Source organism: Numida meleagris, chromosome 6 (genome assembly GCF_002078875.1).
Source record: "Numida meleagris isolate 19003 breed g44 Domestic line chromosome 6, NumMel1.0, whole genome shotgun sequence".
Taxonomy (NCBI): domain Eukaryota; kingdom Metazoa; phylum Chordata; class Aves; order Galliformes; family Numididae; genus Numida; species Numida meleagris.
In genome coordinates this window covers 39402713-39428272 of record NC_034414.1, presented here as the reverse complement: position 1 = coordinate 39428272, position 25560 = coordinate 39402713, and the positions used below count along the sequence as shown (strand labels likewise).

The following is a 25560-nucleotide window of genomic DNA, read 5'->3' as shown; positions in this document are numbered from 1 at the left end:
TGCTACCCCTCAAAGCCCTTCAGTTCACATGCCAAGCCCAAGGGGAAGGGTCACAGCAGAACACTGAGAAATTTAGTTACCTGTCATAATGGACCCCAGGAATAGGAAGGAACAAAGAAAGAGGTTTCCTGCCTTTGTCCCAAAGTGATCTATGATCTGCCCTTGGCTGATGGTGAAGGCAATACCAAAGATCTACAAACAAACACAAAGTCAAGCCGTACTGTTATCATAAAGCAGCCTGAGCAGTTTCCCAGCTTTATCAAAGTATCAGAGCATATAGGCCAGACAAGCTGTTGCCCTCATTAGGCTAAAGTTTGGTTATAAACACATCCAGGGACACCTCCTTACAGTTGATGGGAAGACAGGTGACCCTTAAGGCTGCTGGAAGCTCATCTCTCTCTGGGCAGAAGGGAGGACATCTCTCTCAGGACTGTTAGGAACAATGCTGGAAAAGGCAAGGATGACTGGCATCCTGATGCGCATTTTCCTTAACAGAATGGGTGCCAGCAGACAAATGCCACAAGGACCATTATTTGAAAAGCCGGGTTCTGAGGTGCTTAGATCAGCAGTACACAGCAATAATCACAGACAGCAATAATCAAGAAATGAGATCCAGGGCTGGGAACTACAGTTTGATATCTCTGCCTATAAAAAAAGCAAGAAAAAGGAAAACAACACACCAACCTGCGCTGAGACATTAAGGAGTCCTGATGATGTTCCTTCTGATTCTGGGTATGTCAACTCCGCAGCAAACTCAAAGCCCAGGGGAAGGTACCCTGTCATGAAAAATCTGTAAAGATACACAAAGAAAAGCAAACATTGTAACTGCTAGGAGAAGACTGAAGGGTCACAATGTAGCACAAATGCCTGCTGGGATGCTCTACTTACTGCATGGGATATTTCCTCTATCATTGCCACAGCTCACACAGCTGTCTGACTCCCTCTTCACGGCACAGGTCTCCCTCCTACCCACAAACACTTTCGCTCACAGCCTCAGGCATGGAGCCAAGCTAGCAGGGAGCTGCAAAGAATGAGGCAGTAAAAGTAGCATCTCCCACAAGGAATGCAGAAGAGCATCACCCCCAGCACAGCCCATCAGCCAGACAGGCCTACACACATTTTCATTTTGTCTTTATCCCATGTGGGAGCCACAAGCAGGCTTTGGCTCTCCCCAGTTTCTGCTGGGCCATGACTTCTGCCTCCCTACTCATATCCTAGCAGCTCAAACATGGAGGAAAGCAGCCTGCACATGAACTTACCCCAGAATGCCGGCAGTCACAAAGACCACCCAGAGGTGGCCTAGGTTCAGAGTGAAAGTGTAGACTATCATCCCCACCAGAGACATGATATAGACCACTAGTGTTGTCTGTCTGCAAGGAAAAGCACAGTCAATGTTTTATACAATCAAATTCTCCTTTTCACCCACAGATCTTGGTGTAGTTTGCAGCACACGGTAAAGAAAAAAGCTGCACAGCTCTCACACACTACACACTCTGAAATAATCAGGTCTGGAAGACAGACCCTCGTCTAGAACACAGAGAAAACCAAGATGTTGTTTTATGTGCCTTTGTTTTTCAGTGCACTGCACTGATGCCACTTTTTGTGTTTGAACTACCTTCTGCGCTTGGAGAGGTGACATGTAAGCTGAGTAAGAAATAGGCTCAAGGATAGAATTACAGCTCCCTGGACTGTGCAGACCAAGTTTGAATTAGATGGAGCTTCTATAGGCAGGAGTCTCCAAACTTCACATAAGTCAGTGCTAAAATACACGCTCATCATCATAAGCCTCCAGGATGCATCTGTGATCCTCAGAAGCTTCATCTCTGCTAGGAGGGACAGTTGGCACATTGGGAAAATTGTTTTCTCCACCCCCAGCCAGTTTTGGTCTCAGTGCAGAGGTCTGACATTAGTTTCCCAGGCTTATGGTTCAAATTTTTGAAGCAGTTTGTAACTGATTCACTATTTCTTGACACTTGCCCATATTTGCACTTCACTGCTTAACTCCAGGCAAAGAAGATGAATGAGTTAGTGACCAGATGTGGTCAGGACCTTGTTTCATATTGATGCTATGTCAAGCTGCAAGAAGTTCCCAGAACACACAACCCTCCACTGAGAACTAAGCCGGCTCAGAGAAGCAGGCAGCTCTTGCAGTTTAAAGCAAGTTATGTTTTCCACTGGAACTGCAGAATTTGGGGGTGTGTGTGTGTGGGGGGGGGGAATGGAGAATACTTTTCAATCTTGCCATGGGTACCAGACATTATGAGGCTCACAAAAACAAGCTTTCCTCATTAATCTGTATCCCTCAGTCACTAGGCTCCAGCAGTACAAAATGAACTGACACCTGAGAAAGAACAAAACTGCAGGCTTCAGTACAGTGGAAGTCACACACCAAGAAATGCCCTAAATGCGCATACTGAGTTGGTCCCTGCCTGACACAGCCCCCAACCGGGACTTCAATAGACAGCTCTGAATGCAACTCCTGCTGCAGGAATCAGCCTCAAGCACAGAGGAGGCTTCTGCTAAACAAGACTCAAGCAAGACTCCGCTCCCCTGAGTATATCATGGATGACAAAAAAGGAGACTTAGTGCTTAGCAGGCTAAGCAAGGCCCAAAATTTTGCATACAAGCAAAGTTAGCCAAGATGTGGGCAGATACTGGAGCACAGGGAAACAAAGGAACCCCTGGGGAAAGATACCAAAGCAGGGTGTGTCTCATGACGTGGCCTTCTGTCAGCAAATTTGCTAGTCAGAGAACAAGGAGAACGCTCTATGACTCTAGGGGCACCAGGGCATGGAAGAATGCCTTGTTTTGCTTGATAAGCTTCTTATTACTGCCATAAATATCTTTTGGGAGGGATAAAAACATGAAGAAACAGATTCATAGAAGACGTTTGTGAATAATATCAGGACACTGTGACCTGTTCCCACAATGTCCCTACAGGGATTGGAAGTTATCCTCAACTGTGACAGGTACAGCTAGTCTCCTGGAAAAGATGCCCAATGCAGTGAGCATGTGCTCAAAATTACATGTCCTGCTACACCACCTTAGGGCAACTGGGCAGGATATGGTGAAGGCATGCCCACTACACCAGGACTAGACTGGAAAAGGGTTACAACAGAAGGCCCAAAAAGCAGACCAGGCTAGGCTGGCCACTTTCTTTCAGTGGAAACTCAAATGTCCCATTCTCTACTATCTGAGTCTTCTCTCCTTCCCATAGATTTTAACATACTTTGGGCCTGCACAGACTCAAGTTTAAAACACCACTTAGGTCCTCTACCTGGTCAATGGGGAGAAATGGTTATTTCTGAAACAAATATGACAGTAGAGAGCACTCTGGAACCGTTAGTTAGACTGCAGGCCATGTGAACATTGCTCCTAAAAGATAAGTTCAGTTGAAGAGAAGCACTGACCCAAGGCCTCTGACTCTAAGCCAGGCTCCCTTAATAAATGCCAAGGCACCCAAAGCAAGTCAGCAGTCTCCACGTGTCGCAACTACATCTTTCTTTCCAGCCAGGAACCAGAAGGATGCATAGGAAGTTCAATTTAACTCCGTGTCAGAACATATTCTTTTCAAGAGGCGGTCAGCTCTCAATCAGCCATCCCAAAGGCAGCCCAAGCTCACTCGTATGCACGTTTGTATGGGTCAAACCTGTGCCTGTTAATTCCAAAACTAAGAACAGTGAGGGGGCTGCCACAGGGACTCGCCTGCCAAATAAAAGCTAGAATGCAAGGCCATTTGATGCCTGAGCACAACACACGGAGAAAGCCTGACTTTGCACAGCCTCACCCCTGGAAAGAACTGCTGATGGGACAGTGATGATCAAACATCCGTGAAGTGTTCTACAGTTCCTTGTGTTACTAATCTCCTCCTGCTCCTCTCAATCACAGCTGGATCTCATTCACTTGTTTCTCTCTCCCTCTCTCTCTCTGAGCTGACTAAAAAAAGGACTTGACATCTTTCCTTCGTGATTTTCACGTGCTTACTATTTCATTCCTGACACTATCGGAGCAGTGCAGAGAAGGGGGAGGGTACCTGCCTAGAACATCTGGCATCTTGACAGTTTTTTAAATAGACTTTTAAATGAGGCTAAATAAAGATTCTGTAGCATTCAGGAAAAAAAAATGCTAGTTCCACAGAAATCCCACTTAGTAGGCTGCAACAGAGAGCAAATTCTTAGCAGTTTTTCCTCACCTAAGGCTAAATCTATTCCCAGATATTCTTAGGAGCCCATTGGATAAATTCTGTGGGTGGCAGAGCTCTATTTTTCTGCATTCTCAGCCAGCTTTACCCACCTACGTGGTCCCTTCAACGTATCCAGGATTTTATTTTCCTTCTACGCTGCCAAACTGAGTTCCAGCTCTGCCTGGTGAGCCACAAAGTTCTTAGCCCTCATGCTACTACTGAACTCTCTTCAAGGAGATTCAGGAAGACCATCCACCCAAGCAGTGCCATTTGAGGCTACCTTACCACGAATCCCAGGCTGGAAAAAGACAAGCTAAATTGCACAGTTTGCTACTGCAGTTCACAAAAGTTGTGTTTCCATTTCCTAGGACTGCCAAATGAGAAATATACCCAGTGGTACGTGATCTAGAAATGACAAGAGACCTACTGGTCTCTCTATTAGTCATTTGCTCCTGTCCCCTAGCACGCCCCCAGGAGTCCTCATGTGCCATTCTTCTCTGTCACAGAAGCCCAGTTCCTCTGCATTTCTGAACGTGTACTTGACAGCTAGGGCCAGAGGCCACTTCAGAAGCTGCAAGCCCTCAGCTCACCAGATTCACCTAAGCAGCCCACAAGATACCAGGCAGCAGAACCTTCCAAGGTGAAAAGCTGCTGCAAGGAAAAGACCTCCAAAGTCGCCTTCAGCACATCACCTGCATATCACCAGAAAAGCTCCGTCCTTCCTGACTTGCTCAGACAAACTATAGTACAGTTCTCAAAGCCAGCAGACAAACTGGAAACTGATTACATGGATCCACACATAAAAAAGGAGAGGTGCTCTCCATTCCCTGAGACACCCTATAAAGAAAAGTCTGTCAGCAAGATCTGAGCTCCTGAGGACTCGGAGCTGTAGGATACCCATAGACCCTTTGCTGTCTCCTTGAAAATGGGCATGGTATGCTGGCCAGATCTGCTGTCTCAGCCCACCAAGCAGTAAGTCCAGAACCACCCATCTACAACCTTATCACCCCTTCCCTTGCTTCTGCCCCGAATACAGCAACACACGCTCATACAATGCCTCTGGGCACTGGATTAAATGTGTCTTTCAGTAAGCAGGACAAAGATGCACAGAAGCTGGTTTGAAAGGGCAGAGAAATGGTCTGGTACAGTTGTGATTCTGCTTGTGCCAAGAGCTCTCTCATCTCTGGCAAAGCAGCAGCCAGGCTATCTTATTCCTCCCCTCCCCCATGTTTCCCTAGGGAGCACAAGCACTAGATCTCATATGGGTCCATCAAAGACTAACATGCTCCTCCAAACTTCACTCTAGTCTAACTGGATTCTCAAAAACCATGTGTTTTTTTTCCCCTGCAAACTTTTCCCAACGATTCAGTCTCTGAACTACCAAGTTGCAGCTGCACATAGTTGGTCCTTGCACAGAGTGGAAGAAGAGCACGGTCACTAGCAGCACAGAGGCAAACAAGAGACTTACTTGTAGGTTTTGGTTCTGTCCAACCAGAGGCCGGAGATAAGAGCACCAGCCATTCCCGACAGTACAATGGTGAGTCCAATCCTGCCAGCATTCACCTCCTCCCTCTGTGGTAAGACACACACAAAAACACAGGAGCCAAGTCATAGCCAACAAGTGAGGTGTGGAGAACCCAGACAGGAAGAGACACCAAAGTTAGCGTCCCATGCACAACTTCTCCTGTTAACAAGGTAACCAAAAGCAGCGTTTGCAAGAACACTTTTGGGTAAAGGCATTTCTCTCTGGGCCAACCCAGAGAAAATGTCAGCACACTGGCCAGCATGAACAGGCACTCAGAGAAGTCAGCATAAACCCAACAATGCTTGATATTTGGCGTCAGGATTTGGGCCACATCAACCAGGAAATCCTCGGACCCACTATAAGGCAGTATGGACAAGCTCTCTCTAGCACTCTGTCCCAGCAGTAAACACCACAGCAGCTCAGCACCTGGAGCACACGCAGTCTCCAGGTGCAGAAGCACCAGCAGAAATCACTGTCAGGAACAGGGCAGAGACAACCACTAGAAGAACCTCAGAAGTGCTTATACTTGGGTCATTTAGGGTGTAAAGGAGTTCTCTTTTCTAGAGCTCCCATTTCTCAGAGAGTGCTGTAAAGAACAAAAAGAAACAATGGTCTCTAGCCAGCCAAAAGCGCTGCAGGCAGCAGAAGCACTTCAACCCAGGCCAGAAGCACTGTATTCTCACAGACTCTCCTTGGGCAGCTAACAATGCACAACAGCAAGCATCAGAAGGCCACGAGGACTGGATGCACTTACTGGGTAGTGATGGATCACCACGCGGTTCAGCAGAGTGGACAGGGAGTAGAAGCAACCTGTATTCAGACCTGAGAGGGGGATAAAAATGCAGCATATTCAGTCTGCTGCTATTCTGCTGGGTAGAAGTGCATCAAGATCATTAGGACATCAATCTACAGCCAGGCTGCAGAGTATCAGGAGATACTACAGCTGGACAGGCTGGTTACTGGCAGAAATGCAGACCAAGGACAACTGGATCTCAGCACGCAGTAGGAAGCACCCTGCAGTGTCAGGATGGTTCTTAACTGAAGAGCCATAAGAGAAGCTGTGCATATTTCTAGTACTGGTCATGCAAGCCCTTCATAGGGTCTCAACCCTTCCCTCACAGACAGAGACATCTTCAGCAGTGGAGTTGAGTTTTCTCAAAACAATGGCAAAGCACCTGCCTCAGCATCAGATGAATCTCAGGGAGTGAGATTCAATTAACACCAGTGCCATTGATCAGCGAGGTTTCCTTCCCAAAGAACCACCTGGCAGCTCTCTCCTGGCTGACAGTAAAGGACAGCCTCTCATCTCCAAGCCAAGAAATACCAGAAGGCAAGGAGGAGCAGACACAATGGCAAGCACAGACAGCACTTCCCCAAGACACCTGGTGTGTGCATCTGTATGAGGAAAGTCTTGCATTTTTACAAGATACCACTGAAGCCTGAAAAAATAAAAAACAACTGTGAAAGTAATTGTCTTTCAGAAAGGGAAGTCAGATTAACTGTTAGAGGCGTCAGCCACCTGGTGAAGGTTTCTCAGTATCACCCAAGGTGAGAATGGAAACTGTTGAGGGTGATACTGGTCAAGCCTTATTCAGACAGCCGGCTGCAGTACACATGCAACTATGATTGAGTTAAATGCCTTCCTGAAGGGCACAGAAAACAAGAGTGCTCTTTTAATTTTTTTTTTAATAGTAGACAAGAATATCCCCAAGAGCACTGGAGTACCAGTACCACAACGGCTACACTCTCACCTTGGGTGATACTGAGAAACCTTCCCCAGGTGGATGATGTCTGTAACAGTCAGCTCAACTTTCTTCTCAGAAAGTCATTTACATTTGCAGTTAGTTTCTCTTCAAGGCTTCAGTCAACTTGGTAGGGGGAGGGATGGGGACACAGATTTCACCGCTGCAGCTCACACATTTACAGGCTCCACAAAGTGGCATGGGATTTTAAAATTCTGGCTCAGATGCCAGAAATTCTGACAGCCCAGATACATGTCAACTTCCCACTTCCTGTTTTTTCTCTTTCAGCCTCAACTAAAAGCAGAAAGATGGCAATACATGGTACAAAAGTGCAGTCTAGCAGGCAGAGCTTTGCCAACATCCTGAGGTCAAACTCCCGCTCCCCTGCTCCTGAAGCCTTGGGCAACCCCAGGCCCAGCCCACTGTCCTACAAAGCTCAGAAAGCAACCAAAGAAGCCACAAGATTAACAGCTGGAGGGAAGATCACACTTTGTTCACACACCATCCTTAACAACTTTAAGCAGTGCTAACTTCACAGAACAGATGAATAAGCTTATGCAAGTGACCCCATAAGCTGACTGCCTGTGGCAGTGGCCCCTGCTCCAAATGCATGTATCAGGAAGCTACAGGAGAGGCAAGTAAGCAGAGCGACTTACTCTTTATGCAGGAAAAACCCAACCAGTCCTTTTCAAGAGTTACCTAGAAGGGCTGGAAAATCCTGCAGTCTTGAAAGCTCGCTCTTTGCAACACCTGGCTATGGCAAAGCACCCCACAAGAGTCTAATCTGGGTTCATCCCATTTCCACCTCTGGAGCACCCAGCCCACTAGGAGACACCACAAACCACAGCGCCAGGTCATGGGAGTGTGGCAGATCAGAACAGTCCTTCTACCCACTGCTGCTTCACCTCAAAGCTGGGCACAAACACAGGCCAGTCATTTGTGTATCTATACTTCCCACTTGGCCAAGAGGACAGAAGCCTGCTGTGGACAGCCAGATTCTGGCAGCAGATGCCATCAGCATGCCAGCTCCACAGAGGCTCTGTGATGCATGTGATTTCCAAGAAAGAGAAGGGCGCCTAATCCTAAAATGGGTAGCAAGAGATGCTGAGTTGGCAGCAGCACTTGGCACCAGAGTCAGACAAAATATTCTAAGAATAAAGACAATGCATCAAATTTGCATTTGTGAAGGCTGGCAAAAACATAGGCATTTCACATGTCACAGTTGCTTTGTGAAGTTTCTCCACAAATTATAGCCAGCTGCTTGAATGCCTATAAAATAGGCAAGAGATGTTTGCAATGGTGCCTGATTGCCTTTGCAGATGAGGAAACCAGAACCCGTACCTGGGATGAACACATCTGAAGGTCCAGCCTCACCTGATTCATTAGTTAGTTACAATGGTTTGCTTGTAAAGTGCTGTATAAGAACAATTTGAGACCTCACAGTGTCTCCGGTATTTTACAGAGGCCATAAAGGAGAAGTTTATTGATTAAGGTTCCAAAAGGAGCTCTTATGAAGCCTCGGACTAGAACTCAATTCTCCTGTAACTAAGCAGTGTATTACCTACAAGCCAGAATACTGGTCTTCCTCTTCACCTTCATCATCCTCCAGAACAGTGATTCCTTATGCAGACCTCATTATCCTCCCTTCTCATCACTGCCCTTTCCAAAGCTGATTTTTTGGAGCTGTTTCATCATTCCCACTTAACACACTCTTCCCAAAATTTCCCACCCTTTTCCTGCCCACTGCCTCTCTGTAGCTACATGCTGTTCTACTGCAGAGTCCAGTCCAAGAAACTCAAGAGTTTCTTCATGCTCACTCTATGTTATGCCTCAGCTTTACTGAGGCAATGCCACCAGTCTTCGGGAAAAGGCAGCCTGAAGGTTTCCCTGCGAAACGGTTCACCTGCACTAGCACTGCTGCAGTGCCACCCATGTTTCCACTGCTGCAAGTATTACCACAGGAAAGGAGCTGGCAGCTGCTGGTAATATCATTTTACCTTAGAGATCCACAGGCCTGTTCTGACCTGGCATCCCATGAAGGCCCACATTCTTTCTAAAGCCAGGGGAGATGAAGCAGCAGGCAATTTCCCACTCTCTCCCCTATTGCACGCTATGCTAATACAACAGCTACGAGAGGCTGCAGATATCTTTGTGTTAGCTAGGGAGGATGACTCAGTTGTGCTCATGTGGCTGCAGATGTCTTAAATCTTGGCCAACATAACTTCTGACTTGAATAGGAAAAACTGTCCCCATTTTTAAAGCCAGACAAGTTTTAAAAAAAAAAGTTTCACTGCTTAGTTCCTTCTCTGAGTAACAGTCACATTATCTTCACTGCCAGCAGCCTTAAAATCAAGTTGGAGATTGATGTGAGGCCGACACAGGGAGGAGCAGAATAAATGCATAGACCAGCACGAAGAAAGACAGGATTATGAGGCACTGAACACTTTCCATGTCATTTTTGACTGCCAGGAAGGAATTATCCCAGGGAGATCAGATACTAAATATGCTACTCGTACTGAGAGCCTGCCTCTCTCATCTAGGGCTTGTTTACTCCTATTGAAACTAATGCTTTCCCCTTTCTTTTTCCTGAAACGTTCATGCAAACTGAGCAGATGACACAATCCAGCTTTTAGCCAGTCTGCCTCAGTCTGTTTCTTGACAGTTTTTTCAATCTCCACTTTCACAGAGGACACCAAGTACTAGAGGAAAACAAACAAAACATAACAGCAGTTGTAGTGTAAACCAGCAGAGCCTAACAGTGGTCTGAGAGGGGTGTTTCTAGAGAACTGTTGCACTGGGGGGGGAGAGGAGATCTCAACAGCTCTGAAGACCAACCATTAGCACCCTCACTAAGTACAAAGCCACCATGATACTCTTTCCAATTGGAGGTGCCACCCACAAAGTCCTTCAGGCACAGCTGAACACAGGACAGAAGTTCGAGCGCTATTTATCTTTCCTCCTGAAAAAATTCCACAGCAAGCAGGTAGGAAGAGACGACAGACCTCTCTGCAGACAAGCTCACAACTCTATCATACAGCCAGGTGCAGGCTGCAGTGGCCTTCCCTATCACTGCTAAAGAGAAAAATATTTCTGGATAGGACAACTCAGCATCAAGAACAGATTCAATACATCACACTGCCCTTTGAGAAATACAGCAAGACTGATGAAGAGAAATAGCAAATCCAATGTGTGAGAACAGATGGCAAAAGAACACGGTCTCCAATCCTTCCTTCTATTTGCTTTATAGGGATTTCCAAAAAAGCTGGTGCAATCTGCACGCCTACATGCTCCACATCACCTCCACTGGGAAGCCTGGCAGCCACACACTTTCCTTGGAAAATAACTTGCACTCAGTGCAGTGACTTGCACTCAAACACAGCTCCATATTTCTTAAGTAAACACTTAGAGTAGTCCAAGTTACTAATGAACTAGGAAAAAAAAAACCCATAACTTGATAAGGAAGTCCCCTGAACAGAAAGCGGTCACAAGCTGAGAGAAAAGTGGTGAGGTCGTACTGTCCTGTGCATGCTTGCCCCGCTTTTATTCCTCCCTAGGCATTTGCTTGTAACCACTGCTGGACAGACTGTGGTGCTAGAGGGACCTCTGGTATGGAGCAGCACAGCTACCCTTATATTCCCCTAACCCAGCTTAGCCCAGTTACAGCCCTGGCACAGCAAAGAGAGAGAGGGAGAAGCTAAGCATGTCTAGCAGCACAGAGGAATAACCAGACCTTACCGTAAGTGACCATAAGCAGCACAAAGTTGGCATTGCGAAGCAGGCGCAGGATTGATTGCACGTAGGAATATTCCTCTGTTGGCTGAGACTGGATCAGGGCCTGAGCTCGGCTCGGAGGGTATGGGGGCTTCTCTCTGAAGACTGAAACCAGACACAAAATAGACCTGTATGCAACAGTGCAACTGGGGAGCCTGGGCACATGTGAGGAGAAAACTGCTCAAGGGACAGCACAGGGGCTAGTAAAACCAAATGTATAAAACACATCAGCATCATTCAGCTTTGATTCTCTGCACACAAACTTATTCAGGAACAGAAGAAGAGAGCGTCCCTGCAACAATTCCTATCACTGGGGAAACACCTTGCCTTCAATGAGCATGTTCTGTAGGCATTGTTTGGCAGAAACAGAAGAGTTGGCAGGACTAATAATGTGGTCTGCAGGATGGTGGAGAGACAGCTGCTCAAGTGTTGCATGGACATACAAATGCAAAAGAGAAATGGGAAAACCCAGCTGGCAAAAGTGGCCTGGTGCCTCACAGCACCCAGTGCTTATGGAGCCTTTGCTAGGTTTTATGTCAAGCCTGGCACTTCTCAGTCCAGACAAGCTGTCTCTAACTAGCATTAAAGTAGCATTCAGGAATCCCCATCATTGGTGATATACTGCTGTACTAGGGGAGACACAGCTATTTTGGTACCTTGTCTATTCCCTACCCCAAAATCATTAAAATCTACACCTGACTCAGCTACTAGGCAACATAAACAAGCTGGCAAGAAGAACCTCTTACAAAATAATAATAATTTAAATATTTATCAGGCAAGCTCTGCTCTCCAGTGAGCATGCCAATCTGTCGTGCTAATGTGTGAAGTGGAAGCCAGATCTTTAACAGGGGGGATTGCATCTCTAGTGTCCTGCTACTGCCCTTAGCACTTTCTTTGCTCCACTCCCAACTGGTAATCCTTTTTTTTTTTTTCTTCCTGGGAACAGCGTGTTCTTGCCACATAGCCTACTTCCTTCTCCCTATCCTTAAGATGTAATCAGCTCCAAGACATGACCCAAGGCCCAGCATCCTGTTTGTAGGCAAGACTGCGAACATTGAAATATTTCTATGACTGGCATTTAAAGGACCTATTCATGCCAGGGTTTTATTACATAGGCAGCCAAAGGATGAAATGAACAGTTTGGCAGTCTCGCTCACAACCCCCAACACTCCCTTCTACAAGGGCCATTCCTCAAGGGCTTGAAACAGCAATATCTAGTATTATGTGACACAGGCAGCTGTGTGCAGGGACACATCCCCAGACAATTTCCACTCACACAGGCTGATCTCAGCCCCACTTGGAGTCATGCACACACTTCCTACCTCCTTACCTATGACGACCAGGATGAAGAGGGCTGTTGCCACGCCTGCTGTCATGAAGAACATGATGCTTATGTGGTAAGCCAGCTTCTCCACATCTTCCACATTGGGAACGAGCACTGGAGGGATCAGAAAGCCAAGAGCAATGCCGAGCTGAGCAGGAGAGAGAGGGGACACAGAGGTGACATGGAACTACAACACTGCCACTAGCTCAGAGCTCATGAGAAATGCAATCCTCCCTCATGTGGTAGGAGCTCAACTTGGCCTATTCTAGCTCCATTCTGTCCCTCGAATGGTGCTTCATGAGAACTCAGGCAGCCTGAGTTTGAGTTTGTTTTCTTTAAGAGGCAGTTAAGTCTAATAGATGTCAGCAGTGTGCCCAGGTGGCCAAGAAGGCCAATGGCATCCTGGCTTGTATCAGGAATGGTGTGCTGAGCAGAACTAGGGAACTCATCCTGCCACTGTACTCAGCACTGGTGAGGCCCCACCTCGAGTACTGTGCTCAGTTTTGGGTGTCTCAGTACAGAAAGGACATTGAGGTGCTGGAGAAGGTCCAAAGAAGGGCAACAAGGCTTGTGAAGAGCTTGGAGAATATGCCCTAGGAGGAGAGACTAAAGGAACTGGGGCTGTTTAGTCTGGGGAAGAGGAGGCTGAGGGGAGACCTCATTGCTCTCTTCAAATACCTGAAAGGCGATTGCAGTGAGAGCGGGGTTGGTCTCTTCTAACTGGGGACAGGACAAGGGGAAATGGCCTCAAGTTGCACCAGGGGAGGTTTAGGTTGGATCTCAGGAAAAACTTCTTTACAGAAAGGGTTGTGAAGCACTGGAACAGGCTCCCCAGGGAGGTGGTTGAGTCACCATCCCTGAATGTGTTTAAAAACTGTTTGGATGTGGTGCTCAGGGACATGATTTAGTGGTGGGTTGTTAGAGTTTGGGGTAGTATGGTTAGGTTGCAGTTGAACTTGGTGATCTTGAAGGTCTTTTCCAACCTGGGCAATTCTATGATTCTATGATTCACCTCCAAGGTGAAAATCTCCTTTACCACCTAACAACTGAAAGATAAACCATCTGCCCACAGCAACTAGGCCATGAGAGGTCCCCTCACAAATTCACAACTATGAGGATGTTCAAGGCAAGGTTTTACAACAGAATTGAGCAGAATTAATACTTGCCTCCAACAGAGTGGAGTTCGTGTTTCCCCGTGCTCCTCCACACATGTTCCTGTCCAGACACACATTCCACTCATCTTGCATCTATTCTGGTGCTAGCCTAGTCACCTGGTAATCTAACTTGGCTCATTAAAAATGGTAGAAAACGACACTCCCAAAAAACACCCCAGTTCTTCACCGGGTCAGTGAGTTGAACCTATTTTTCCTCAAGCCAGACAAAGAGCAAGGGTTGATGTAATGTCAAATCCTGCCCACTCCTGATGACTGAGATATCAGTCTGTCTCGACCATTTCATTGTGTTATTTCAGAGTGACGACTCTCCCAAGAGAAGGCTCACCCTAATACCACTCATACCCTTCCCACTGCACCAAGAAAACCTAGAAAAAGATCAAAGTTGAAAGCAAAGGATACACACTGCCAGTGCTTTCTAAACGTTGAAGTTGTGTGAAGGGGCTTGGCAACTGCCTCAGCTAAAATGCTCGGCCCTGAAGGGCTGCAAGAAGAAATCCCTGCAGATCTGCCCTCTGCTGTGCCAAGAGCCCCACACGTCCAGTGACAGCACAAGCTTCTATGAGGACATTTGGGCTCTTCACTGGATAACTATTTATCCAGGAGAGCAACAGGGAGCTGTAGCAGCACAGGCTTCGCCATGTTGACTTGTAGGACTAAATGGACAGGCCTTCAGTGCCACCCCTCAAAGGGCAAAGGGGATAAACAGCTGCTTTGACGCTTGGGAGCATGCTTTTCATAAAGGCTGAAGTCAAACTGCACTTATCACATTTCTAAGTACTCTAAAGAGGAGGCCTAACAAAGCCACTTTTTGTTCCCTCCCCTGTACTTCACTTTGCAGTTGGTCCTCAAGGAGTGTTGAGTGGTTCTCAAAGAGTTGGCTCCTCTGGCCCCTCTCAGCACTTGCAACCCTCTCAGACATCAGAAAAAGAGCCACAAATCAACTCAGCTCTTGCTTGCTCTCAGAGACATCTTGCACATTCAGCCCTGTACAGGGCAAAAGCAATTTTTTGTTTAGTGACACCCTCATTTATTCTTTCCTGGTTTGAGCCTACATTTGTGGGCAGTAACAAGGCACACACAAGAGCTTCAAACAGACAGAAGGACAGAGAAGGCACCCAAGAAAGAGATGGCAGGAGGCCATGCATCCATACTCACCTCTGCTTCAAACATAGAATTTCAATCTCTTTTGCACGCTGTACCCTTTGCTGGGAGTTGGAAAAGCACTCACAGTGCTGGTACAGCGCTAACTGAACCGAGACAGACTAGAAATATTAAAAAAAAAATCCCCCCCATGCTGGTTACTCATGCTATGTGAACAGCCTTTCTAAGAGCCACTGCCCTCATTCTCACGCTGAAAGGCGATAGGAGTATGCAAAACATGAAGAGAAGGAGGTATTCAAATTAAGCCTATTGTATGTACCATTTCATTATGGAAACATCAGGTAGATATGAACCCATTAGCAAAATCATGACCAGCTGCCCCACAATAATGCAGCGAAACAGCAGCGCTGCCCAGCAGAAGGATTCAGCACTCAGTGTTTTCTTAGTCCCTGAAAGGGTATATTAGTGTCATCAACCTTACTCTACAAGCAAAGAAAGCAAGGACCAAGAAAAGCAAGCACTCTGCTGCCCACAAACCACATACAATCATGGCAGAATACAAAGCAGAACAACCCAGGAGCTCTGTGTCCCTAGCACAAGCTCGAGCACCTTCTGGCTTGCCTTCTAGCAAGAACTGCTCACGCCTTCTGCATGCTTTCACAGACATATCTCCAAACTGAAGGACAATGAGGGACTCGTTTTAGAAGACCCACTCACTGGCCAGGATAAAGATCACAGAACAAATACACTCCAGGTGCTACATCTGCTGGTTGTAACAAAAGTCAGTTTGTGCTGTCTCTGCAAACCCTCCTACTCCACCCAGCTGGTGGATCTTTGAGGCAAGGAAACTGCTTATGGATCAGAGTTGTTTGCTAGACTCAGAGACTGCATTTAACTTACAGACAAGTACCTTTCAACCACATCTGGCCAAACTCCTCCTGTGTCAAACAGAGCCCACTCTGGGACACCATAATAGCACAGATCTGGATCGGCAACAGACACGTGTGCTGAGTTCACTCCCAGGACATCACAGGACTTGGTGGGAAGAGTCACCAAGTGGTTGTGGATGTGCCATGTCCAACCAGGCCACTTTTGGGAATGACAGCACTCAGAGGTTCAGTAAGCACAATGAACCACAGTGAAGAGGGACACCAAACCAAGAAGGCACTTACAGAGCAGAAGCCTGTTCGTCTCTGCAGCACATTTATTTTGGACAGAGGGTGATCCTGCTGCTCCAGCATGCCTGCTCACCTAGCATACAGCCACACCAGGCTCCAGTACTGCTTCTCAGCACTCCTAGAAGTTCAGGCTTCAAGGACAAGACTCAGCATTACTCAACAAACTGCTTCCTGGAAACTGCTCCTTTGCCCCACCATCCTTTCATTTCTGGAAGAACCGGGCTGGATTCCTGTGCCAGCTGCTCCTGGGCTCGCACTCTCTGCAATCGCATGCTGTCATATGAGCTGCTGAACCGCAGCAGAACACGCACAGAAAATAGCAAGGTTTCTCTGGGACCACAGTCCAGATTTGCTCTTTTCTCTAGCCTTTCCTATCTGAAAAAGGGTACTGAGAATCCGTTTTGCAAACTGTTCAGAAATCCTTTTCTGAGAGTCATCGACACTCCAACAGTGAGAAATTTTGGCAATGCCCTTACAGGCTAAATAAAGGTCACAACAGAGGTGATGCAAAGGACTGCATTTTCAGATCCCATAAATACCTTTTTCTAGGGAGAACCCATAAGAGGCAGCACAATTCCTGATTTAGGTCTAGGGCAGCACACCCCACGATCAATATTAGTGAATGGTTCTGCAGTGCACTCAAATTCAGCTTCCTTGCAACAGCAGGAATAAAACAAACACAAACAACAGCAAAAAGTCCCTTCAGACCACTATGGCACTATTTAACTCACAAGAGCAAACTGCCTAAAAGGAAAGAAGCTTGTTAAAAGGAAACAGAAAGGAAAATCCAGAGAAACGTATTGCTTGCATTAAGACTGCACAAGCATACTGCATCTGGGGGCACAGAGTAGGTGTACAGAATATCATCCAGAATTCTAGAGCGGGGAAAAAAGCAATCACAGTTAAAAAGCAAAGAAGGAAAAAATAAAAATAAAAAAAATCAGCACACCCCTCAAAAGCTGGACTTCATTTCTTCCAGCAAGAAAAACAGGAGACAGCAAGCTGGACCAAACTAAAGTAAAACCATAATTAGGCCAAAAAAGGCTGAGGAGCAGCCTGACAAACTAAGTCAAAACTCTTCAAACACAGCACAGTCGGGAAGCCTGCCAGAAAGGCTGCAAGGCCAAAAGATGATCACCATGGAAGGAGAATATTCGAGACAGAGGGAGAACTAAATGAACTCTTGCATCAGCATTCACTACGTGGTTTTTATGGGTAGTTTCTATCTCAACAGAATCTCTTCATATAGCAAATAAAGTTTCATCAGTGGAAGATTTTAATCAATTTATTGCAATTAATTTGTTCTATGAGGTGTCAGGGCCAGACAGGATTCATCCAAGAGTTCAAAAGAACAAGGCAACAGAAAACCCACGCCACTTGCACACAATGTACTGAACTGTTAACTAGTCTGTTACCAAATACTCTGATCAGGAATGCAGGAAGGCAAACATGATGTGAATTTTTAAAAGGCCCCGTGTGGGCAGGAGTCCCAGGGTACTCCAAGGACAGTAGGCTGTCGGTTTGGTCACAGTGGCAGAACCGTAATAGCTGAAAAAATGAAGCCCGCATGTGTATAAACGGCAATACAGCAGCTTTGCAGACACTGTGATTTCAACTCTATCTCAGCAAGTTTCTAAGCAGACACTTTGGAGTTGGGAGGATGCACTCCAGTATTACTGTCTTTCCCTTAGTGCTTATCACTGAGCAGAGACCAGCCCCAGGGCTGCCTGCCCTAGCCAGGCGCTCCTGTGTTCTCATGCTCCCTTCCCACAGAACAGGAAACAGGAGATTCTAAATACTTGCTGTAGGTCTCTCTTGGAAGAATGCTTATTAAATCCTATCAAATTCAATGTTGTAAGGCATGACTAAAACCCATGCAAAGGACTTGCCTCCTAAGCCCCACACTGAGCTACCCACACAAGAGTCCTCTGGAAGTCACACAATCCCATTCATCCCCAGGCCATCCCTGCCCATCTCACTGCACAGCTCCTAATGGAGCCTCCAGTAAGCAGTAGAGCAGGAAGCATCTGCGTAACTGCTGGGAGAGGCAGCACCAGTCTGGAGCCATTCACCTACAATGAACAGCGCTACCTCTAATCCTCAACATCCATAGCAACCAAAGAGCCTGGCAATGAGGAATCCTCTAGAAAACCAGAAGGCCCATCATGCTTTGAAAGAAACAAGTGGCACCTGAATTGTTTTAATGAGTCGGTCCTGCAGCTCCCAGCAATTTACTTGTTTTCTTTAAGCACTTAAACTACTTGTTTAGACCATCGTGAGACAGGTTAGTTTTACCCTACTGATGATGTGTTGTTGCGCTAGTAATCCTTTAAGCATGGAGGGCTTCACATTTTCAAGATGTTCCTCTCCAGACACAGCAGCACAAGTGCTTTTTAGATTTACTGATTCTAATACAGGTGGCTTTAGATAACAGGACCTTAAAACAAATGCTGTGAGGTTCTCCACCTGAATGATTAGAACTGATCCAACATCATCACCACGGTGGAAGCGAAGTTCCTTCATGAGGTCTCCAGACAAGCCTGCGCCCTGCAACTGCTGTTCTGGAAACCTCCATATCTCAGACAGCCACCACACCTTACTATGTAAACACTGTTCCTCCAAAAAGCTTGCAAACAAAACAGCAGCAACATCTGTCCCCTTCAGAAGGGCTCTCCTTCTCATGCAGCACTCTAACACATACGAGTGGGGGACTTTGAACCTGCACTCAGTACACACCGAGCCCATGCCAGTGCCTCTCAGACAGTTCTGCCAAGGCAATAAAACACATCAGACCTGAACCACTCACCCTGGGAATGCGTGGAAGATGCATACACGTATTCCAAAGCCCTGGGCACCACAGCCCCTTTCACTACTCTTGCCTGTGTCTCACAGCTCCGCACTATGTAGCATTTCCTCTTGTTTTATCTGCGGGTGTCTCCAGCTGAAGATACCCAGCCAAAGAGCTGTGGAAACCAGAAGCTGCCAGTTCCTACATAGTGTATTTTTATTAGCATTGCTATCCAGATATGCTTCTTCCATACCACTGACAGCAATACTAAAATCTGTAAGGGTCCATTAAAATTCAAATAGCCAGGAAGTCTATGTAGCACAGCTTAGTTACCTTTTTCACAGTGTTTTAAGAAGCAGAAAGGACTCACTGTGAGAGGAAAAACTGTAATCCATGCCTCATGAAGAGATAAGATAAGGCTTAGCTTTTTAAAAATATATATATATACGCTTCCACTGATACGAGATAACGTATTTCTTCAGTCTGCACTTGCACAACCAAAGCTCTTCTGAAAGCAAACACCCTTCCTCCTCATGCTTCTGTGGCATCATCTCACTTTGTTTAATGTGATGCAATGGCAGATCATGATAACTGCTTCTTCTGGGCAAGTCACTCAGGGCTTCTCAGCCCTGAATGCACCTTCACCCATTTTACTGGGGAAGAAATGCAATGCAGCAAAACAGCAGCAGATAAGAAACAGTAAAGGAGAAGAGGGGTTTCAGCTCCAACAGCCACCTCAGCAGCTGCTGGAATTCTCCATCAGGATATAATACACGGGTCAAGGACATGTTACAGTCACATAACAGAGACAGTCTCTGAGGATCCTGCAGGGCAAGGGTGCCATAGGGCAGCCCCTCCCAGCAGAAACACTGCTGTCATTCTTTTAACTCCCATGCAACCTCCTCAGAGCAAAACCCAAAAGCCAGCTGCTTCTGTGAGGGAAAAAGAGAGAGCTGCTTTTGGTGCCTGGCTGGGAAGGGAGCACCAGGATAAATGAGTAGAAAAAGTTCATTTCAGATTCCAGTGCTCATTTATAGAAGCTTAGGCATTCCTGGGAAAGCCACGTCGCTACTTGGTCAGCACACCCTCCTGCACAGAGCCACAGCCAGGACCTCACAGAGCTGGCCACACAGCACTCCTTGTGATCTGAATGCCCTGATGCACCCTGTCATCTCTGCAGGAGGAGAAAGGAGCCAGGGCTGGAAAATGTCACTTCTAACTGCTGCTGCTACCAGCTCCTCTTAGCTCCTTGGTAAAATCTTCTCTATGCTAATAGCTAAAAGCCCAGGAGATGCAGGGCCAAACTACAGAGAGATGTGAGCTAGATCACTACCTGTTCCTATTTCTTACAGGAATCAGATCTCATCTGAAGAGATGGGGAGCTCCTCAGCAGGCAGGGAAGAACCAAAGAGATCTAAAGTCTGCTTGAAGAGAGGAATCCCACCAGACGTGCTCCATTCTCACAACACTTCCTGGAATTCGAGATGCTGCCTTCCCTGAAGGGCAAACAGTACAGAACAGGGTTAGCAGCGAGGCAAACAGATGCACACACTCAGCACACAGGGCACTGCAGACTCAAAAAAAGGCAAGGGCTATTCAGATGTTGCAGACCTGATTATTCACACAAGCCCACCCCACCCCAACCCCTGAAGATTCTTCCCCCGTTTCAAAACGAGAGGAAAGGACCTGCCAAGAAAGAGCGTTTCCTTGAATTTCATTCATGGCTTTTCACGCATTTTGCACAAATTAAAAACCCTCACCTCATCACTGCTAGACAAGAGATAAGAGACTGCTGTTGTTTGGCTGCAGTGCATTTCTTCCCCAGTAAACTGGGCAAAGGTGTGTTTCACTGAGAAGCTGTGAATGGCTTGCCCAGAGGAGCGAAACACATGTAGCATCTATAAACTCTGCCTCAGGATGTGTTCTTTATGGAAGTCCTAAATCACTTAAGTCACAGAGACACCCCAGTGGCATCTGTAGAGGGACAGACCCCACGTGAAGATGCTGCTGCAACATTTTTCCTACAGGCAAAAATGAATATGAAACCAAAGGTTTCTTTCTTCCCATCCCATCACCAGCTTTTATCAACTCCTGCCAAAAGACAAAGAATCAGAATTACAGCAGGAAGATCATCCAACCCTTACCCCAAGTCCAACAGCTGCTCGCTTCCCTTAATCAGAATGGCAAGACCCAGGAAGATTTATTTCAATTAAAAAAAAAAAAAAAAAGTAACAGCACTGGTAGCAGAGCAATGCAAATTTTTCCACATGCCGATGATGCCCATTGCTCATCAGGGAGACAGGGCAATGAGAGGCACTCCTACAGCCAACAGGCCCAAACAAGCATAGCCCACGCACAGTGGTCCAGCGCACGCAATGGGAATTGACACAGAGGGATGAGGAATTCCAGTACCTGGCCAGCTGGCTCCAGCTGTTACACCTTAAAAAGCCACAGTAATTCAACTCATTGCTTAAACATTCTCACCGTGGTGGGGATTAGTACCATCATGCCACAGCACCATGCCTCCCCATCCCCAGAAGACAGCAAAGCAAGTATTTTAAGGGAAGGGACAAGGCCTGCTGCTCTAGCAAGCACATCCTGCAAACACTAGCATCTCAGAAGAGCATAGGGAATCATCTGCCATACTGCAATCACAAACCCACCATATTATGCCCTTCACTGACACTCCCTAAAACACACTCTAACTGCAGACTACGGAAAAAAGAAAGCCTCTATTTCTTCCTCTGTCCAACATCACCACCTAACAAAATAGCCACTTTTCATTCACTGGATCTTTGATTTGAGGGAATGAAATGAATAGGTGCTCTCCCTGTGGAGTATGCCTACCCTTTAGTCATTGCCATTTCTTGTTTCTCTGATTCTCTAAAAGGAAAGTCTGGGTTTACAAACGAGAGCTTGTTACTGGCCTGTGGTCTCACTGATGTCAGGTCAACCCCTAGAGGAGGACCAAAGCGTCCGGCCAGTTCGCCTTTCACAACCACCAGACTAACACACTGCTTTTGGGATGATGTGGACTCTGCATACACATATAGCACAGGCTGAATGCCACATTGTTTGGATTTCTTGTGCACACTGTTGAGTAATTCTACCTGAATAAAAGTCTGACAGCAAAATGCTCAGTTACTTATTTACTCCTAAATCAGCAGAGTTTATGCCAAATTAGATTCCTTCAACTCTGAAGATTCATTTAAAACACATAAAAAGGAGCCCATGAGACTGTGTGATAAGAGCGAACAGGAAAGCTTAGATCCACTCAGAGAAAGTGTGCTTTCTCTTTCCTAAAGCTGTAAGCCAGAGTCTGCTTAATGCTGTTGCATAAACTTCAGTTCCTCAAATGTCACCCCCCAGCATTTGCTCTTTGCCACAGCACTATCTCAGTCTGTATAGAAACCCAAGAGTGCAGGGAAAGGAGACCTCAAATCTCACTGATAATTTTGCATGCAGTAGGAAGAACCATGCTTTAGAAACCACCTGAACAGAAAAAGCTATTCCAGTCAGAGTGGTGCCCACCCACAGTTTGAGCCAGTCAGCTGAAGGCAGTCACGCAGAGAGGAGTACTGCATTTTCAAGTTAGGGGAACAGGTCCAGCCACGCAGCAAATGTCAGACTGTTCTTCCCTCTTCATGTCAACATAACAGAACTGGAGCCACTTCCCTCATGCCACGCTACATCAGCATCAGCCAATCTGCCTCATGCAGCAGGGATTCGTGGGCATTCCAGTGCAAAGGTCAGCATGTCATTTCACTAATCCTTTCAAAACTGTGAAAAAATTACCTCCTCTGAGCGTCAGCTGGCATTGAGAAAAACATGGTACAGCCTGAGCCAGTGCGGGTCACTGGACTCCCTGATCCATCTTCATAGAGGAGAGCTCAGGGACCTTACCTCCTCCTGTCCTGGAGGAAAGTTTCCTTCTTCTCAGAGCAACTGTTTGTGGAAACTCTGTGACTTACTTTTAAAAATTGGGAAAATTCGTTAGAGACCTTTTCCTCAGGGTCCAGCCATAAGTACAGCTGACCTCCTTCATCCCATCTAGTAGCCAGCAGGAGGGGAACACTGCTGCACCAAATCCCAACACAACCGCAGTTTGTAGAATCACAGAAAGGCTTGTGTTGGAGGGACCTCAAGGCCAACCTAGCCCCAACCCATGCCATGGGCAGGGCTGCCCTGGGCCCCATCCAACCTGGCCTTCAGTGCCTCCTGGGATGGGGCACTCACAGCTTCTCTGGGCAGCCTGGCCAGCACCTCACTACCCTCTGAGTGAAAAAATATCCCCTCAACATCTAACCTAAATCTCCCCCATTTTAGTTTAAAGCCATTACACCTTGTCCTATCACTGTCTGCCTGTGGAAGAAGTCAGTCCCCCTTCTGCTTGTAAGCTCCCTTCAAGTACTGGAAGGCTGCAGTGAGGTCTGTCCAGAGCCCCCTTCGTGTGGATGGCTCTTACCTGGCTCCTCTCTCCAGGAGGAAGGACACACCGGCCCTGCATATCTCCTCCCCTTAGCACCCCAGGTCCCTGCGGCCAGGCAGGTGACCTCCTGTCCCCTCCAGGCGGCAGCCACCAGTTACCTGGTTCCCGAAGACAGCAATGGAACAGGCGGTGGACACCTCACGGGAACTGAACCAGACGGAGGCGATGCGTGAGGGCATGCCCAGGATAAAGACCTGCGCTAGGGAGCAGACCACCTGCCCTAGCACGGTGACGGAGAAGAGCTGCGGCCGGAGGCTGCCCAGCTTCACCCAGGCGCCCAGTGCGTTGAGGGCCGAGCCCAGCAGGGCAATGAGGCGCAGCCCCTTCTTGTCCAGCAGCCAGGCCACGGGGAAGAGCAGCGGGATGTAAGTGAGCATGTAGCTCATGGACAGCCAGTCGATGGCAAAGGCGCTCGCACCGTAGAAGCGCATGAAGACGTTGTTGATGCTGCCGTACTGGATCCACTGGAAGGCATTGCACAGGGAGTAGCTGCTGAAGAGCAGCACCACGGCCCAGCGCCGCCGGGACACTCGAACCTCGGCGGCAACCTCCACCCCACGCCCGTCCTCGCGGGGCTTCGGCGCCCCGCCGCTCTCCCGCTGCACCATGCCGGCTCCGCTCCCCGCCGCGCCGCCGGCACACTCGGTCCAGATGCCGAGCACCTGGCCGGGAAACCCCGCCCGAGTACCCCCGCCGCGCTGACTGGCTGCCACCGCCCCTCGGCCCGGCCCGGCGCGGCCCTCCCCTCCCACCGCCCGGCGCACCGCCCCTCCGCAGGGCGGCCCTGAGCGTGGGGTGCGGCGCGGCGGCCGAGGGCGCCGGGTGGCAGCGGCGTGTTGGCGGCGGTCGTGCGGGCGCTGCCGGGACCCGTTCCCGGCCGTGCCCCAACGGCAGGCAGCCCCAGCAGATCAAGCGTGCGTGAGCGCTTAGCGTTGCCGTCTTTGCTGACAGACCCCGTCCGAAAGTTGAGTTGCCCGTGCGAGGCGAAGACCTCGAGGCCCCGGGCGGCCCTGCGCGAGAGCACCGACGCTCGTCTGGGGACAGATCCCGCACAAACCAGGCTGCCCCCGGCACTGGGGCTGCGGCCGAGCACTGAGAAAACTCGTGGGTGGGGGAGAAGGTCGTGGGGTACGCCCAAGGACCTGGTGCCAGAGAAACCTCGGTGGGCACGGATAACCAGGAATTGTGAAGGGATGCACGTGTGCACAAGTGTCTGACCCGCTCAGAAATGCTGGTGTGAGCATGTGGGGAATAAAGCACTTTTATTTTTCGCTTGAGATGGCTTTCTGCATGTTTTTGTGATGTGGCACGCTATGAAATGAAAACACACAGTGAGGTCAGGATTGAAACATGTCAGTCGGACTGAAGTGAAACAGCCCAAAGTGGTGTTTGTTTTCATCCTCACCAGGCACTTGGTGAGTCAGCCCATGTTTTCTATGATTCTATGATTCCAGTTAATTCAGCAGCATGTCACTCTGGCAGATTGCTGCCCACAGATCACTTATGATCTATAGTTCATTTAGTTAACGCTGTGTTATCTGAATCATATGAACGTTACTCAGCATAAGCTTTACAAGTGTGGATTTGGTCACGTGCTTGTGTTGAACTCTCCAGGATTAAACAAGCAGCTCCAAGTTCACTTGAAAAAATGTGAGTGATGTCTGTAGGACATTGTATTCCTGAAACAAAGGCTTAGGTCACAGGTGAGAAGGTGGTGTTTCTTAGGCTTGTATTTACTCAGTGGATCACTAAGGCTATTAGTTCCATTTATTGTTAGGTTAAGCACCCAAAGTCACGCCAAACTCTGAACTAAGACAACAGAAAGGACAAATAAATTTGTTATAATATATGTGTATAACTTAAATTTGTCAGGAGTGCGATGAGTGATGGTGATGCAGAGAGTACAGAGGTGAAATGGGAAAGGAAAAGTACTGTTGTGGTCCAATAGCTCCTTAGTCTGAGAACTCTTAGGATATAACAGTAAAATGGTACAGAAAATTAACTTTTATGTTCATCCAATCTGTACAAAATTCCCCACAATATTATAAAGGAATCAAAGTTACCCAGAGGTAGTGGCTATCATGGGTTAAAGAGTGATGAAAAAATAAAGATCAAGAACATAAATAAATGGGCAATTTTTAGTGTGACATACTGGGTTTGCTCAGAGGAGTGCCATTTGTTAATAATCCCAAAAGCAGAGGGAGGAGCAAAATTTGCAGACGGTGAGACATGATTGTTGTGTTGCTCAAGACTAATTTAAATGTCACCTACATTTTTTATTTAG

General features: G+C 47.5%; 1 protein-coding gene across 4 annotated transcripts in view; it reads right to left on the bottom strand.

The window, feature by feature from the left end:
* Nucleotides 1-23995, bottom strand: part of FLVCR2 (feline leukemia virus subgroup C cellular receptor family member 2) — a 32717-nt gene extending 8722 nt beyond the window's left edge. For all 4 annotated transcript variants that reach the window (XR_002440533.1, XR_002440534.1, XM_021403071.1 and 1 more), the window contains exons 1-8: nucleotides 23375-23995; nucleotides 12552-12693; nucleotides 11186-11326; nucleotides 6463-6530; nucleotides 5652-5755; nucleotides 1260-1370; nucleotides 685-790; nucleotides 81-192 (exon numbers count right to left, since the gene is read on the bottom strand). Coding sequence is in view for 2 of the 4 variants with exons in the window: in XM_021403071.1 (XP_021258746.1) it covers nucleotides 81-192; nucleotides 685-790; nucleotides 1260-1370; nucleotides 5652-5755; nucleotides 6463-6530; nucleotides 11186-11326; nucleotides 12552-12693; nucleotides 23375-23884 (1294 nt within the window). In the remaining 2 variants the exon portion in view is untranslated. The remainder of the gene's footprint in view (nucleotides 1-80; nucleotides 193-684; nucleotides 791-1259; nucleotides 1371-5651; nucleotides 5756-6462; nucleotides 6531-11185; nucleotides 11327-12551; nucleotides 12694-23374) is intronic.